This window comes from Crocuta crocuta, unplaced genomic scaffold, assembly GCF_008692635.1.
Source record: "Crocuta crocuta isolate KB4526 unplaced genomic scaffold, BGI_CrCroc_1.0 scaffold72, whole genome shotgun sequence".
Taxonomy (NCBI): domain Eukaryota; kingdom Metazoa; phylum Chordata; class Mammalia; order Carnivora; family Hyaenidae; genus Crocuta; species Crocuta crocuta.
In genome coordinates this window covers 7,254,214-7,267,165 of record NW_027529427.1, presented here as the reverse complement: position 1 = coordinate 7,267,165, position 12,952 = coordinate 7,254,214, and the positions used below count along the sequence as shown (strand labels likewise).

At 35.7% G+C, this 12,952-nt stretch overlaps 1 protein-coding gene and 1 long non-coding RNA gene across 7 annotated transcripts in view; one reads left to right on the top strand and one right to left on the bottom strand.

Annotated features, from left to right (window-relative positions):
- Positions 1-12,952, bottom strand: part of ERC1 (ELKS/RAB6-interacting/CAST family member 1) — a 490,295-nt gene that overhangs the window by 364,473 nt on the left and 112,870 nt on the right. For 3 of the 5 annotated variants that reach the window (XM_077759231.1, XM_077759232.1, XM_077759229.1), the window contains exons 5-7: positions 7,896-8,051; positions 6,595-6,678; positions 2,824-2,991 (exon numbers count right to left, since the gene is read on the bottom strand). In XM_077759231.1, the coding sequence (XP_077615357.1) occupies positions 2,824-2,991; positions 6,595-6,678; positions 7,896-8,051 (408 nt within the window). The remainder of the gene's footprint in view (positions 1-2,823; positions 2,992-6,594; positions 6,679-7,895; positions 8,052-12,952) is intronic. The other 2 variants (XM_077759233.1, XM_077759230.1) reach the window with 1 other exon arrangement.
- The window catches only part of LOC144227546 (uncharacterized), a 62,279-nt gene that overhangs the window by 22,401 nt on the left and 26,926 nt on the right, over positions 1-12,952 (top strand). The gene's annotated exons all lie outside the window — the stretch shown is intronic.

Sequence of the window (12,952 nt, the reverse complement as noted above, 5' to 3'; positions counted from 1 at the left end):
ATATTATAACCAATACTGAAAGTCCCAGGGTACCAGTAAGACTGGCCCCCAAGTGCCAATCAAAAGTAATGTGCTAATTTAAAACTTCATGTAACTCTCAACAATAAAAACAAAATAACAATCCGTATCTTGACTAATCCATACCATTAATCTGAGGATCACATAAAACAACAGAGATCAAATAAAATAAAAGTGCTTATAAACTGCTTAATATTTCCTTCTAAATTCAGAGGAGAGCTACATAATTAAACATCTATTCTAGCCACAAAAACCTTAGGAAGTTGGTACTATTATTAGCTTCATTTACAGATGAGGAAATGAAGGATTAAAGAAGTAAAGTAATTCATCCAAAGTCACATAACTAATGAACATAAGGAGTTGCATTTCAAATATAGGTCTGACTCCAAAGCCCATGCTTTTAACCACTGTGTTACTAAATCCAAACCACCTCTGTGAAGGTCAATAGATTACAAGAGATGTTCATAAAACAGGAACAATTCCAGAGAGACTATATATATTGTACACTGCCCAACACAAGAGGGCCTCATTCCCTGGACCATGAACAGGGGAAAAAATCAGGTCTTTTCCCATACCCCATTTTTCCTTTTAAGGATTTTTTTTAAATGCCTTGATCCATGTTCCTTTTCATACGTGCTTATTTTAGTGATGTGAGAGATCAAAGCTGCAGAAATGAGAACAAGATCAGTTAAGAGCAAATTATAGAAAATATGTGAGAATTTTCAAAGAACTAGTTCAAACTGCCTTTTATTGGGCTCTCATGAGAAAGATTCCTTGGAAAAAGTGACCCTGGTCAAATGTCACTAGAGTAATTTGAGGGGAAAAAAAAAAAGAACATGCTAACAAATAGGCATATCACATTAATATAATCATCCTAGACTCAAAGGACATTAGCCTTTGCACTATCATCCTTTTGGATGAGATGGTCATTTTTTAGCAATTTGTCCTAATAACTTATAGGGGTTATCAATGAACCTCATTTACTTCCGCAATGGCTAAAAACAAATATAAGAACCATCCAAGAATGACCACAAATATAGTCTTTACTCTCTATGGTATAAAAAAATCAATCACAAGCCCATCTGTGTGAGACCTAGCAAATAAGAACATTATTTGAGAGGGTTACAAAGAAAAGGATGGATTGTCAAGAGAAAAAAGTAATTTATTAGACTGTGACAAGCTTTTAAATGTTTGCATTATCATTAACCAACTGCCTGGTTCTCTGATTCACACACCTGCCACCACCAGCCAATGCTATCACAGTAGCAAATGTGGACGTAGGCTCACCTCTAAAACACTAGCACCCTCTTCTGACCCTTTTGCAGTACTGCATGCACACCAGTTACTGGGGTGAAAAATTCTAATAAAGCCATTAATTAGTAACTTTGCAGGTAATATTTTCCAGATAATTCTATATTTGCAACTCCCTAGATGAACATAAAATTAGCTTCATAAAAATATGAAAGAGAAGATCTTCTAAACAAAGTTTATGCCAATAAAGAGAAAACCAACTGTGTTCTTTTACTATTTTCAGAATTATATATATCAACTGATTTTATTACAATAGCTATAATGATGACAATAACGAAGAGACAAGACTTTACTACGTTCCAGGCACTAGGCTGATGAGGCAGACACTCCTATTCTCGTCATCTTAAGATGTGGGGAAAGTGAGGCACAATGAAGTTAAATAACATGCCCAGGATCATGTACCTGAGAATAACTGGTAAAGCTGAATTTCGACCCTTGAGCCAAAACCTAATTTTATCCAAAATATCCCTGTGAGGGAGAATGAAGCTGAAACCATGATAATATGAGACATGACTGAAATAGAAACAGTATAGATTGTAAGGATAACTACAAATATATCATCCAAATCCTTCATTTTCAACAAGGTCCCAAACTGTACAAAAATAAAATATTACCCATTCCTCTTCACTTGAAGATTCTCGATCTTCTGGGTCTATGTTTTTATGCCTTCTTTTTACTCCTAATTCCTCTTTTCCATCTAACTATGCCCTTATTTACCTACCTGGTTCTTTAAATGAAAACGAAAACAACTAATCCACATTGTCAGATTTATTTTTCTTCTATAAAGAACTACTTCCCTATTTCTACGTAAATTCCCTATTTCACTACATCTTTAAAAACATATTTAAGATAGTAAATCAAAACATCCTCAATTCCTTCTCATTAATCATTACAAATATAATAGACTCTCATCTGTATGGAATTATTTAGGGCATTCCTACCTAAAACTAGGGTTGAAAAACTAAATAATCTAAGATTTCTAAAAATACTAACTTTATTTTCAAACAGGATATGAAGGCACTTTGTCTAATGATGTATAGTTCAAAACAAGATCTATCTAAAATACTTCTAGATTCTGCAGTTTGCCTGCATAAAGCTATTCATTATACCAAAAATTAAGAACACTTAATAATCTAAACACTGGATAACCAAGCTCACTATCATTCATGACTAGAAGATTCACATGAGTCAGAACAAAACATTCATTTAGATTTCTTTTTTACAACTATCTTTACATTTCAAAACGTTACAAGTACAAACTTAGGGAATGTTTAAAGAATTAAAAACATATAAACTGCATCAGATTTAATGTGTTAGATCTAAGAACAATTGAAACAAGATAGTTACATTTTTACTACAGTCACTTTCACACTGCTAAAGAATCATTGCATCATTCGTATCTCCCAAATCTAAGTAAAACAAAAACAGGACAGGTAACACACATGAAAAGGCGCCAAGGAACTGGCTCCCTGAAAATTGCAGAATTCATTTTACCTCGGTCTGTAGGATGGCAGCCCTTTGTTCTTTAGCAGTCAAGGACTCCTTCAGCACTTCAATGTGTTGCTTACTGTCTGAGAACTGGTTTGTGAGTGTTTCTAGCTTTGTCTGTAGAGCTAGTAGTTCCGTGTCCTTTCTGGACAGCTCCTGCTTCACCTGACCAATCTAGAGGGAAAAAAAAATAGAACATTGTAAGTAAAAAAGAAATGAAACCACCACCTCTGATCTGAATCTTTCTGACAGATCTGAGTTACAAAATATGAAACTAAATATAGCATTAGTTTTATGATAAAACATAATTCGTCTTTTTGCATTATCTAATCTTGGATAACCACCCACCACAAAAACAAAAACAAAAAACAACAGGTTTTCAACAAATAGGGATATTCCAGTTTTCAATTATTGTGTTTCCTAAATACTCTTCAAAATCCATTAGAAAAAGAACAGAAAGAGAAAAATCCCAGTTCAATTAGACTACTGTGAGATAGCAGGAAGCACCTGAATACTACTGTGCTGATCAAACAGTTTTCATTTTATTAAGTCAGATCTCTTAAAACATAAAGCAGGATTAGTGTAGATGTAAAGCAGAAGGAAAAAAGAGAACCTCCTACCATTGCTATTTAAAGTGAATCCAAAAGCTGCTGCTATTATACTTCTTACTTTTTCATTCATAAACAAAAATTTACATAAAATCCTTATCTTAAAAAGCCACCATTAGTGTTTTAAGGCATTGTAAACCTTTGCCTTTTAGATATCACGTAATTCTGATGAGTTAGGGATACTGACCTAAAAAAAGATTCCACCAACAAAGTTCTATCATCTATAACATGTCATACCAACTAAATGGATAAAAGTATATGATTTAAATGCATAAAAGCTCATCTTGTAAGAATCTACATGTATAATTTGAATCTGAATTATTCTGACAGTAATCCGTTAAGTCAAAAGATGCCCATTCATTCTCCCATAAATTTCTCATCTTAACTTTAAAAAATTTTTATTTCGAACATCACACTTGCATCTAAGAATTTTCTAAATAGTCTGTTATTGTAAACGTACCTCAAATAAACAAAAATCAGAATTGCTTTTACATTCTATCTAAGTGCCTAGCAAGGTATCTAGCTGCGCACTAACAGATTAATGACTGGAAGTATAAATCTGACAAGAAGTCTGTAATTTCAGCAGTACTGATGAAACGAAAAGTACTTTGTATTTTTTTACATTGGAGATATCTACAGATTCTTTACTATAATGATCTTAAGGTATAAAGGACGATTTTGAGAACAGTTTAACATGAGGAAGTGTGAAATAAATACTACTTTAATTAAAATTAGACTTTTGGGGCACCTAAGTGGTTCAGGCAGTTAAGCGTCTTGACTTTGGCCCAGGTCATGATCTCGCCATTCATGAGTTTGAGTCCCATCATCAGGCTCTGTGCTGACCTATCAGAGCCTGAAGCCTGCTTCAGATTCTGTGTCTCCTGTGCACTCTCGCGTGCGCGCTCTCTCTCTCTCTCTCTCTCTCTCGTTCACTCTCTCTTTCTCTTTGCCCCTCCCCTGCTTGTGCTTTGTCTCTCAAAAATAAATAAAAATATTTAAAAAGTTAAAAAATAAATTAAAATTAGACTTTTAAGGAGAACTAAAAATTAATTTCTAATTTACTCTTCTTGTTTAGCAAAAAGACAAACCTTTTTCTCATATGCATGAAAATTCTATTTGCAGATTTAGTTATTCATTCATTCAACAAATATTCTCTATGCTTACTGTATGCAAACTACTATAGGATATTAAGAACATCATTGGAAGATGACTGTAAATGGCAGCTATCTTCATCCTGTAATACATATATGTACCCTGGAGTTACCATGTACCGTAATGCTGTGGCATCTTTCATGACATCCCTTTGCCAACAAAAAACATACATTAGTATTTTTCCATCCTTAACATGCAGGTTGCACTAAAAACACACTGACTGTATGAATGAATATTCAGGAGAAATGTTTAAAATGTTATCACTTCCTCAACTGAAGAACTATTACAGCTTAAAGATTACTCAAATTTCCAACTACTTCCAATCACATGATTAAAAATAAATATAAAATCCCTGTTTCTTCAGGGATTTTAAATAATTTTTAAATAATCTTCAAGTAATATTATATTGACCATAAAGACTGAAAAAGGAAAAGACTGGAAAACATAGTTTAGAAGTACACACTTCCCATAAAAGTTGGGAACACAAGGCTTTGCAATCACACCTGAGGATAAGTATGTCTTTGAGTAATTACCTCTCTAAGTCTTGTTTTCCTAATCAGTAAAATGGAGAGAGTAAACCAATGTTACTGTTTTTAGAGATTAAATAAAATAATGTATGGAACGTGCTTAGCCTGTTGTCTGACACAACAAAGAAATATTTGTAATAGGCAAGAAAAAAAAGTTACAGATCAACTACTCCTCTAGGTAACAGTTACCATAAACCAAAACCAAATTAGTTCCTTTCAGACAAAATATTTCACTTTAGTATCAATATTATAAAGTGGTCCACAAATAGCAAAAATATCAAATTAGCACAAGTTTTGTTCTGTTTTGTTTTGTTTTTAATGCTGCATTCCTGTCTTATCCCACAATTATTTTCAGGAGCAGTTTTCTCCTGACATTTGTGTGACATATGTGCACATGGCCTAGCACAGAGCAGTGGGTGGACAGAAGAGCAAAGGTTCTGGAATCAGACTGCTTGTGTAAAACTCAAACTCTGTCTCTTACTAGCTCTATTTCTTTCTTTTTTTTTTTTTTAATTTAAATTTTAGTTAGTTAACATACAGTGCAATACTGGTTTCAGGAACTAGTTACATTTCCGAAGCACCACTCTGTTACCTCAGTTTCCTCATCTATAATTTGGGGTTGATGATATACCTACCTTAACAGGTTATAAATACTTGTGTGTTAGCTATTTTATTACTTTATTATATTTTGAAATGAATTTTTGAGTTCTTTAAACAGAAGATTAAACTAGATTTAGAGACTTTAAGTATGTTTCATGTTAATTCTAATTTACTAGATAACTCTACGTAAGCACATCACTTTCTACACATCTGTTCTAAAAACATTAACATCTGTTGTAAAATCACCTAATGGAGACTTAAAGAATAGATTTATGAAGTTAAAACACGTTACTCAAGAACTTCAAATTTTAGGAGAGTCGATCTTAAAAGTCCTCATCACATGAAGAAAATAAAATTATAACTATGTATGGTTATAGATGTTAACTAGACTTATTGTGGAGGTCAGATAGACAGATAGATAGAAAGATATAGATAGATCTCAAATCATTATGTTGCACATCTGTCAATTATACCTCTCTTTAAAAAAAAAAGTCTTAAATTCAGATAAACACTACAACCTAGAACATCTGCATATTCTTATACCAAAGAAGAAACAGAAATCATCATTCATTTAAACAGCAAGTATCTACAAAAGGAAAGGACTTGAGAAAAAACAAGTTTTGAAGTACAATCCATACAGTGACAAAAGCAACAATAAAGAACCAGATATAGGGCTTCCAGAACATGTGAAGGCTCACTGCACACAAAGTGACATATGGGTCAAACTGGTAAACACGAGTCAGTTAAAGAGCAGAGCAGGCTGGTTAGTGCTAGTATGGGGCAAAGCTGCCAACCAAAGAGAATGAAAGTGTAAGCCACCCAGAAGCCAGAGCCAGCAGGGTCCCACTGTGGGATCACTGCACACAAAGAGTAAATCTTACGGCAAAGACCTCAGCCTGAAGACCAGCCGCTCTCTTTTTCAGCTCCTCCCCTTGAGCCTCTTTCGAACTTAGCTCTTCCTTCAGTTGCTCTACCTGTCACGACATTGTTATTCTTTTTCACTTATGTGTCCATTTAGGTATTATCTGCTTTTCAGCCAGAGCAGTAACTGGAAATAACAATAACTTACATAACACAATCAAATCTGCTCCCTCAATTCCCTCTTCAAAGTACCCTAGATGGTTTCTCTATTTTCACAAGGTTTTTTAAATGGACTTAAATGTTTCCATGTCCATCAGCACATGGAAAGCAGAAATTACACTGTAGCATATTTTGTTTTCAAATTATGGTGAAAAATACAAACTAACAGAAAGTTGGATATGTGAATTTTTAAGTTCTAAAATTAACATAAATTGTCAGTAGTCACTGGTAACAGATTCTTAAAATAATGAAGGAATATTCTACAGAGTTTTATGCCAGGTATGGATACCACAGCAAGAAACCAGAAATCAGAGAGGGAGTTAGAACAATGGTGTATCATTCCTTTACAGTTTTCTGTTCTTATAAACTGGGGAACTAATACAATTGGGATGTGGGGGGTACTTATTTTCTCTAATATTTTATAATCACAAGGAGGTTTTTAATTAAACCAAAATAAACATGGCAAATTGATACTTGTAATAAACTAGATCCTCCAATTTGCCTAAATAGGTATAGAATCAAACTAAATGGCTTTGGAGCTAAGGAAAACATATGGACTGACATGTCTCTCTGGTATGTATCTTACTGGAGATACATCTGAAGTACACATGGGAAAAAATAAACCTGATACAAATGGATCTTTTCTAGGGAATGGACCAAAGGGCCTTTCATTATGGAACTGTATTTGAAGGGAAAACAATGATTTAAGCCATTTCGGGGCGGGGGGGAAGGTAGGAGGACTGGGTTCAGTCTCTCAGGGTTTTGACTTTTAAAATACGACTACACAAGAGGCAAAGAACTTGGCATCTCATGTGAGAAAAACTCAATTTGATGGAATTCTATTGAATCACCTCTGAAGTACTGACAGATATAAATGTTAAACAATACATATCAGCCTCATATGATGAATAATTTCCTTTTAAGGGAAAACTTGAAATAACTAAATATCAGTAATTCTGACTTTAATTCTGGGAAAGTTCCATTGGAAAGAATTATAAGTCTTCTTCCCTGAAGTTTGATAAAACAATGTGAGGTTCTGTATCATCACTAAGGAAACAAATATGCATCAGTTTCTCAAACCTCTTTTAAAAATTATAGTATTACACATTACCTTATTTTTCATAAATTTAGAATGGCTCCGATAGACCTCCATTTGTTTCATTTCTTCCTCCCGTTCTTCAGTACTCAAGGCCCCATTTGATTTCAGCATCTGAATTTCCTCCTCCAAATCTCTAAGTCCACGCTCCATAGATGAAATTTTTGAATCCTGAAGACAATGGAAGATTTAGACATTAAAGTATTCACAAAGAATTACAGAAGTTTAAAATCTCAGTCTTTACAGATGTTGAATTTAATAAAGATAAATAAATATTCAGGAAAACTGCTGTCTAGCAACTGGTGTCTTGCTTCTAAATTATATCCTTTATGGCCACTTGGGTGAAAGAGAGCTCATATCTATAAAATGATTTTTCCTCTCTTCCTCCAGTCTGCACCATTTTGTTGAGAGTATTAACCATAAAAGTAAGCTGAAAAAAAAACCATAAGCTGAAAGTATTAACTATAAAGGAACCAATGGAAGTTAAAGTTTCTTTGTACTACATGGTCAACCAATTCCTAATGAAAAATTTTGCAGTATTAATAGCAAAACCGTTCCTTGCTACTCTTATCACTACACTTTGTGATCCCTAAAAGGCTTATTTCTGCCCTCAAAAGAAGGAGAACAGTAAAAGTGCTTTGAAAATTTATACAATAATGATTATAACTATATTTACAATAATGAAGATTTTATAACATCCCACTGTAAAAAAAAAAAAAAGGGATGAGTAATTATACTAACAATTACAGTTTATCATATTACTTAGTCTCTATAGTTCTCTATACATTTGAGGTATCATATAATAATTTTTTTAAAAAATCACTGTCAAAAAAAAACAAAAAAAAATTTAAAAATTAAAAACTCACTGTCCTTGGGGAGCCTGGGTGGCTCAGTCGGTTAAGTGTCAGACTTCACCTCAGGTCATGATCTCACAGCCCATGGGTTCGAGCCCCACATCAGGCTCTGTGCTAACAGCTCAAGGCCTGGAGCCTATTTCAGTTTCTGTGTCTCCCTCTCTCTGCCCCTCCCCTACTCGCTCTGTCTCTCTCAAAATAAAGACATAATTTTCTTTTAAATAACTGTCCTTACAAATCATCATCACAAGTATCATCTCCCAGTAGAACATTATTCTATGTTCAATTTCCTGGGGTTGTTTTGTCACAGTATCTAGTTTACCCCCAGATTATGTTAGATGTCATCAATTACACAAAGATCACCTTAAATGACAATTACAGAAAAATGCCTACAAAGAATGAACACTTTTATATCTAGAGTTGTATACGTTTATTTGCCTAAGAAATAAAGAAGTAGAACCATATTTTATGTAGCTTTATTTTATTTGGAATTTTAGGGAAACTACTCCTTTAGAAAGTATTTTGAAATTACTTCCTTTTGCACTCTACCTCAAAGATTTCTTGAGTGACATTCCACGCTATCATAATTCTTAGAGCATGCAGATAAAAGTTAAAGGATTTATCATGAGATGACAACTAGTGATTTTTAGGTTCAGGGGAGAGAGGGAGGACGTTACTCCGTGTCTTGCACTGCATTACCTCTAAAAATATCACAACAAATCTACCATGTCTACCACAGCCTAAAATAAAAAATAAAAATGAAAGAAAACTTAGAGGGCCACAATCAATCTCCTGGCCCATAAAGAATAAATACAGGCATAACTTGAAGATATCCCAGGCTTGGCTTCAGACCACTATAATAAAGTAAATATCACAGCAAAGCAAGTTAAATAAAATTTTTAGGTTTTTTCACTGTATATAAAAGTTATGTTTATACTATACCATAGTCTATTAAGTGTATAATAGCACTCTGGAAAAAAGTGTACATACCTTAATTTAAAATTATTTTATTGCCAAAAAATACTATCATCTGAGCTTTCAGCAAGTCATAATCTTTATGTTGGTGGAAGGCCTTGCTTCCAGGTTGAGAGCTGCTGACTGGTCAGGATGGGGACTGCTGAATGTGGGGTGACTATGGCAATTTCTTAAAATGAGGCAACAATGAAGTTGCTGCATCAATTAACTCTTCCTGTCATGAACAATTTCTCTGCAGCATATGATACTGTTTGACAGCATTTCACCCACAGTGGAACTTCTTTCAAAATTGGAGTCCATCCTCTCAACCCCTGCTGCTGCTTTATCAACTAAGATTAGGTAACAGTCTAAATCCTTGACTGTCGTTTCAACAATCTTCACGGCATCTTCACCAGGAGTAGAGTCCATCTTAAGAAACCACTTTCTTTCCTTTCCTTTTCTTATGCTTCCATAAGAAGCAACTCCTCATCCGTTCAAGTTTTAGCATAAAACTCAAAAAACTCAGTCACACCTTCAGGCTACACTTCTGATTCTAGTTTTCTTGCTATTTCTACTCCATCTGCAGCTCTTCCTCCACTGAAGTCTTGCACCCCTCACAGTCATCCAGGAGGGCTGGAATCAACTTCTTCCAAACTCCTGTTCGGGTTGGTATTTTTACCTCTTCCCATAAATCACAAATGTCCTTACTGGCAGCAGGAATGAAGAATCCTTTCCATAAGGTTTTCAATTTACGTGACCCAGATCTTTCAGAGGAAAGCTATCTATGGCAGCTATAGCCTCACAAATATACTTCTTAAATAAGAAGACCTGGAAGTCAAAATGACTCTCTGATCCATGGGCTGCAGAATGAATGTTTTGTTGGTATCCATGAAAACAACAATAATCTCTTTGTACATCTTCATCAGAGCTCTTCAGTGAGCAAGTGCACTGTCAATTGAACAGCCATACTTTTAAAGGAATCTTTCTCTCTGTAGCAGATCCCAACAAGCAGGCTTAAAATATTCAGTAAACTACGCTGCAAATAGATGCGCTGCCATCTAGGCTTTGTTTACAGAGCACAGGCAGAGTAGAATCAGCATAATTCTTAAGGACCTAGGAGTTCTTGGAGAGATAAATGAGCGCTGGCTTCAACTTAAAGTCACCAGCTGTGTTAGTCCCTAACAAGAGAGCCAGCCTATCTTTTGAAGCTTTGAACCCAGGCACTGACTTCTCCTCTAGCTATGGAAGTCCTAAATGGCTTCTTCTTCCAATAGAAAGTTATTTCATATAGAGATGCCTGGGTGGCTCAGTTGGTTAAGCATCTCACTTCGGTTCAGGTCATGATCTCGTGGTTTGTGAGTTCAAGCCCCACGTCGGCCTCTGTGCTGACAGCTCAGAGCTTGGAGCCTGTTTCAGATTCGCTCTCTCTGTCCTTCCCCTGCTTGTGCACACAAACGTGTACGCTCTCTCTCTCAAAATAAACATTAAAAACTTTTAATTAAAAATTAAAAAGAAGAAAGTTATTTCATTTACACTGAAAATCTGTTGTTTAGTGAAGCCACCTTTATCAATGATCTTAACTAGGTCTTCTGGATAATTTGATACACCCTCTCCATCAGTACCTGCTCTTTCACCTTGCACTTTTATGTTATGGTGATGGCTTCTTTCCTTAAACCTTATGAACCAACCTCTGCTAGCTTCAAACTTTTCTTCTGCAGCTTCCTCTCCTCTTTCACCCTTCACAGAACTGAAGAGACTTAGAGACTTGCACTAGATTAGGTTTTGGCTTGAGGGAACACTGTAGCTGGTTTTATCTTCTATCCAGACCATTAATACTTTCTCCATATGAACAACAAGATAGTTTTACTTTCTTATCATTCGTGTGTTTACTAGAGTAGAACTTTTCATTTCCTTCAAGAACTTTTCCTCTGCATTCACAATTTGGCTGTTTGGTGCAAGAGGCCTGGCTTTGAACCTATGTCAGCTTTGGACATGCCTTCCTCACTAAGCTTAATCATTTCTAGCTTTTGATTTAAAGTGAGAGGCATGTGCCTCTTTTCACTTGAACACTTAGAGACCACTGCAGGGTTATTAACTGGCCTAATTTCAGTATCGTTGTGTCTCAGGGACTAGGGAGGCCCAACGGGAGGGAGTGAGACGGCGGAACAGCAGGTCAGTGGAGCAGGCGGAACACACACATTTCTCAAGTTTGCCATCTTACATGTGCACAGTTTGTGGCACCCCAGGACACTTGGAGTAGTAACATCAAAAATCACTGGTCACGTATCACCAGGACAGTAATGAAAAAGTTTGAAATATTGGGAGAATTACTAAAATGTGACATAGCAACACAAAGTGAGCAAATGCTGTTGGAAAAAGAGTGCCAACAGACCTGCTTGACGTAGGAATGCCACAAACCTTCAACTTGTAAAAAATACAGTGTCTGTAAAATACAGTAAAGTGAAGCACAATAAAACAAGGTATGCCTGTAAACTATTTTAATTGTACTCTCTGAAAATTCACCTTTAACATTACTATAAATCTTCCTAGAAAAATCAGGAAGTAGTCCCTTAAGAATATCTAAAGGGGCACCTGGGTGGCTCAGTCAGTTGAGCATCCAGCTCTTGACTTCGGCTCAGATCCTGATCTCACAGTTTGTGGGATCAAGCCCCACATGAGGCTCCATGCTGACTGTGCAGAGTGATTTTCTCTCCCCTCTCTCTGCCCCTCCTCCCTCCACACACACTCTCTCTCAAAACAAATTAAATTAAAAAATAATAACAACTGAAATACTAGGCATATGCATGTGACTAACCTGCAAATGAAATGTGGTTTACCTCTGTCATTAATATGGGGAGGGAAGGATGGATAATAAAAGGGAGCCAGCAGAAAGAGGGAGTGTATTTCTAGCATCACTGGTGCTCCACACAAGACAAAATCACCTCCAGCAATGAACTCAAGCTCCATACATCATACAGACAGCCTCTAAGTCTACAAACCTGCCATGAGGCCCAAGAAATATTATCCATCTTCTCCTCTAACTCCAACAAAGACACAGGGACACAGGGGCAGCTCTTGACCCAATCAGCACCCTCACTACCAAATCATATCCCATAAAAGCTTCTCCCCAAAAGGGACCAAATTGTAACTGAAAGTCATGAGGCGGGCACTGGCTGCCCAGATAAGAAACCTGTCAGGCTACTCACTGAAATCAGGCCAGAAAAGTAATATCTGATATGCTCAACTAATTCTAGCACCAACTCA